The sequence below is a fragment of the Penaeus monodon genome, chromosome 35 (assembly GCF_015228065.2).
Source record: "Penaeus monodon isolate SGIC_2016 chromosome 35, NSTDA_Pmon_1, whole genome shotgun sequence".
Lineage (NCBI taxonomy): Eukaryota > Metazoa > Arthropoda > Malacostraca > Decapoda > Penaeidae > Penaeus > Penaeus monodon.
Genome location: NC_051420.1, coordinates 27,022,826 through 27,027,825, shown reverse-complemented (window position 1 = coordinate 27,027,825; position 5,000 = coordinate 27,022,826). Strand labels below are relative to the sequence as shown.

The 5,000-nt window shown below is 35.9% G+C and overlaps 1 protein-coding gene across 1 annotated transcript in view; it reads right to left on the bottom strand.

Moving 5' to 3' along the window:
* Positions 1-686: 686 nt before the first annotated feature.
* The window catches only part of LOC119595284 (EH domain-containing protein 3-like), a 65,924-nt gene continuing 61,610 nt past the window's right edge, over positions 687-5,000 (bottom strand). Inside the window, exon 10 of the mRNA XM_037944441.1 lies at positions 687-3,080. Coding sequence (XP_037800369.1) covers positions 2,869-3,080 — 212 coding nt within the window. The 3' untranslated portion in view covers positions 687-2,868. The remainder of the gene's footprint in view (positions 3,081-5,000) is intronic.

Here is a 5,000-nt window from a genome sequence, read left to right as displayed (position 1 = left end):
AACTAGTGAGCTTAGTGGTTGTCCAGTAAATGTCGGGCAGCTGCCTCCACTCATGCTCGCCTACCACCTCTAAATGTTCGTCTGGACTGGGGCTAAAAAGTCTTTTTTTCCAATGAGGGAGGTGGCCCTAGCGGAATTGGCCAGTTAGTCTGGCCGACAACTTTGGCCACATTTTCAGGCGGTTATCAATCTGTAGACAATTTAGCAGGATTTAATTTAGATTCGACAGGAGTACTGGCAACGCTCTGGCAAATTTGACGACTGAACTTACCCTGGAGGACTATTATGGTTAACCCCATTTTATCACTCTCGCTACAAGTTTATCTATTTAGATGGTAGTATATAAAAGAGGGAGATGTAAAGATGCAGCTTTTTTATTGGCAAATTTGAACCCCACAACAGCCTCCCTTATATAGATAATAAAAGAAATGGTGTTCTCCCCTACTCTTTCTATCCATAAGTTAAAGACTTAAAAAAAAAAAAAAAAAAGATATTGAACAGCAGCTTTAATTAGGGACTGTGACCTAGACAGCCAGGCCGGGTCTACGAAATCTTCATAGCCTTTGAGCCAGGAATTTTATCTTATATTATCCTTCATTAAGGCTTTTGGCAATCAAAAACGAGAAATCAAGAGCTTCATGGGGATTTATATACTCAAAATACCAAAAGGTTAAGAAAAGCACATCAACATTGCATAATTTATGTATAAAGTAATATACTTACAGAAGTTATAAACTTTTTTCTTCATTCAGCAGGTTACATCAACAACTAATAAAATATTTTGAAGGTTCAGAGTTTACAGGCATAAATGGAGCAGATTCTCTTTGGTTTCCTGAAGAATTGGCAACATTGTGGTTGAATACTTTCCTTTCTAGTGTTTGGTAAAATATAAATTGAAATCTGTGATAGAATCCTTATTTACAACAAATCTACAATTAGGAAAAAAGAAAAGAAATTGGAGAAAAAAAATCTTAGCCTAAGGATAATGTAGTTTTGTTTTCCATTCTGTTACAAGGGTACAAAAGGGTGTAGCAATTATCTTAAAAAGAAAGAGAAAGAATGATGTTGCGGGGAGGAGAAAAAAAAATCATTTTCAATTTGATGTAACTCAAAAACATCTGTCTCAAGGCTGATATCAATTCCAGAACTCACTAATAAAACTTTTCTAATCTATCGCTTAACTTCATAAAAATACAGTATGAAAAAAATGTCATGCAATGTACAATCCAGACATAAGTACTGACGTGACATTATTTGCAATGAAATGACAACACTCAATACAAAAACACTTGTCTTGTTCCATGATGGAACAACTTTAAGGAAAAAAAAATCTTAACTTACTGTGTAAAAAATCTAATTTCCTGATGAATTTTTATACCCTCTCTATTCATACAATTATCTAACACCCACCAAAAGGCCATAGATATTGGAAAAGAAAAAAAAGAAAAAAAAAAAAAAAAAAAAAAAAAAAAATTGAGAATGCAAAATAAGTAGAACATATTTTTCAACAGTACGCAAACAATTCAGAACTTCATTTATAAAATAAATGTCATATATTACTTCTTCCTTGAGTTTTTCTCTCATATTATCAGCAGTTTGGCTGCCTGTACTTATGACACCAACCACAGATGTACACCAAATCAACAACACTTGGTCTAGTGCAGAACTCAAACTATATACAAATGATGGAATGACAGAATTCTCCTGACAGTCACTGTGGCAATATATAACTTTTCTCTTTGTTTTTTTTGTCAGCCAAGCCTACGCAGCTATACAAATGATCTAGCACCTTCTTTAAAAGCCTTGCAAAGGTCATTCAAAGTGAAAAAAACAATAATAATAATAATAATAGTATTTAAGATTCATGACTAAATCAAAAAAAATATAGGTATTTCATCAACACAGTGATAAGCAGAGTAAAACATACATGCACATAGGAAAATAATCCCGGCACTTGCGTGAATACTAGCATACCCAGGGTCTGGCCAGCGTTGCAGTAATCATCTTTGCAACAAATAACGTGATTCTAACATTTCAACTTCGCTTTCCAGGATCATGTACACCAAAATTGCAATTCCCCACTGACAAATGCAAAATCAACTTGCACACATTAGTTAGACCTTTTGGTTTCTCCTGCAAAGACAGCACTAGTGAGGTATATTCAGAAAATAATCTTTTTCATATTATTTTATGAAATACTGCCCTTGTCTTACAAAGATCATTACTGCAAAAGTGACCTTGAGTGCATTTTATGGAGGTGAAGTTTGGTTCCACGATCGAAGGAAAGAAAATATTACTAGCAAAAGTTTTAGGTTTTCTTTCCTTCTTGCAAATATATATATTGGGGATCTCTCGCATTACAGCACATGATCAGTGGGCCAAACTAGACCTACTAAACATATCTACTGTACATCACTGGGATAATATGTCATATAAAAGGCAGAAAAATTTGACTCTATGCCAATCAGCTTTGACACTTATCTGCAAGAGCCCTTCATAAAATCTTCTTTTACATCTACTTCTCACAGTTACCTTCTGACATGTCCCCACAGAGGAAATCATTTCTGAATATAACTGATCACCATCCAATCATTAAAAAGGAAACACATGAAAGGTACTATCCTGTAAATTTCAAATTTAAAATTGAGTTAGCTCTCTGCCACCAGGTTTCTTTTTTTTTTCTTTTTTCTTTCTTTTTCTTTTACTTTCTATTTGGTAAACCAATCAGTGTATATATAAAAAAAAAAAAAAAAAAAAGAGAGCTACCAATCTGAATCTAACTTTCTGCACGCCTGTACTCTGCATTTCATAAAAAGAAAAACACACCTTTATCCATTCCTTAAGACTCTACACACAGGTTTAATTATTCTATGCTTTAAATCCTCTCTTGCTGGGAGGCACAAGGTGGTCGGGAAGGTCACTCGGAAGGTCGTGGTCGTCGAGCTTAATGTTGATGAGGTGCATGGCCAGCGCAAACTCGTCTGCGTCGAGCATGCCATCCTTGTCGATGTCGGAGAGCTTCCACACTTTCCCGAGGACTGAGTTGGGTAGCTTTGACTTCACCATCTCACTCTTAGCAGCTGGAGGATTGGGAGAATAATGCCATCAGAGTGAAGAATCAAAAGTCAATACGACACTATGAGCTACATACAATAAAATTATCATAAAAATAACTGAAAAAAAAGCTCTAATTGCAGTATCTATGCCCCTTTGGCCCTTTCCTGAAACCTGCTTGAAAATGTGATATATTCAACATATCTTCACTCTATTACATATATAATTAGCCCATTGATTGGGGAGGGTATGTATGCATTTCAGGTCCACTGTGATTTTAGCTTATTAATTCTGTATATACACAGATGGCTCTACATGTTCAGTCACTGAGGATTTAGTTACTAGGCCTAACCTGATCTCTCCTATGATGACTGAGAATTGATGACTGATGATGATGATGATGAAGGAATGGAGTAAATAGGTGTGGTCAGGTAGACCTAATAATTGAAACCCCTGGTGACTAAGTCCTTGTGAAGTTACCACTATATAAAAAAAATCTCTCTAAACAGAACTGCAATGCAATGCATGTACCTGGCACCAGAGGGTTTACCATATATCTGTGCAACTGGTACATAACATGACCAAAGCAATTGAACAAACGAATATTATTGTCTTATGCGATATTAACACTCAGGATTACTGGATGCAGAAACACAGACAATAGAAAGCAGCCACCCATGGATAATTTTGTGCTCAAATGCTTTTTCTTTCATAATTCTAGGTATGAGAAGTACATAGAACATTAAAACCAAAAAGTATGTGTATCTTTACAGCAATTTTCAAACTATTCCCACCAGTGAGCATGCAACAATTGCAACTAGTGATACACATGAATTCTTGCTCAAACCAGAAAAATGGTTGTGTCCTGAGATCAGACGAAACAAAATGCAGTGGAGTAGAAAATAAAGGAAGACGTAATAGGAAAAGGGAGAAGAGAAGATGAGGAAGAGGAGGCTGAAGCTGAAGCTGAAGAGGATGATGAATATAGTGATAATGATGGAAAAAGAAGAGAAGACTGAAGGAAAGAGACGAGGAAAGGAAGTTGGAGAGAATAGAAAAAAATAATAAGAATCTTACACCCATCATTCTTACAGTGCAAAGAACAGAGAGGGAACCAGTGGAACAGCTTTCAAAAAAAAAAAAAAAAAAAAAAAAAGGGGAGGGGAGGGGGAGGGGGGATGAGCAAATGGTGCTACTGTAAAGTGTGCTTCTTGGCTAAGCAGCTGGTGTCATGTGAAGTGTACCTTTTGGGGGATCTGAGCTTACCAAATGGGAAGGAACCACTTTTCTGATCTACTGGTGTTGTCTGGGGAAATGGCTATGGCCAGAGAGCTGGACTGAGTTGGTGACATACCTTCTAAAATATGCAAGAAAATAGGTCCATTGAAACAGATTTAATTGATCTTAAATTGCACTCTTTTGTACTGGTACACGTGACTGTATTAACGAATAGTCATATTTCCATAACTCCTTTCACTGGGAATTGAACAGACACAGCGGATTTTCTATTTCTAATCTCAAAAGATGTCACGTTTCCCCTTGTGTTCAAATCCACTTACTTTTATTAATCTAACTTTTGAGAAGTATAAGTTGTGCAATGCGGGATGGTAAAAATACATGGCACGTCCACTGCATCTTTTAGTTTACTGATTTTGTTCACACGTAGATGTCTCTAGAGAAGCTTAGTCACCAAGAAGTTAATTACTCTTCCAATCTCACCTGCTTTTCCATCTTTTTTTTTGTAATTAGTATTGTTAATAACCTAATAACAATTATTATATCAATAATAAAGATAACACTGATTTTAATGGCATTAGAAAAAAAAAATCCCTAAAACTCAAGGAAAGGCAAAATCAGGTGAGGTTTTGTAGGCCTACCAACTAGCTCCTGTGTGGTTACGCACTTGTAGAGCCATACATGTGCAAACAACATTCATAAAAAAAACC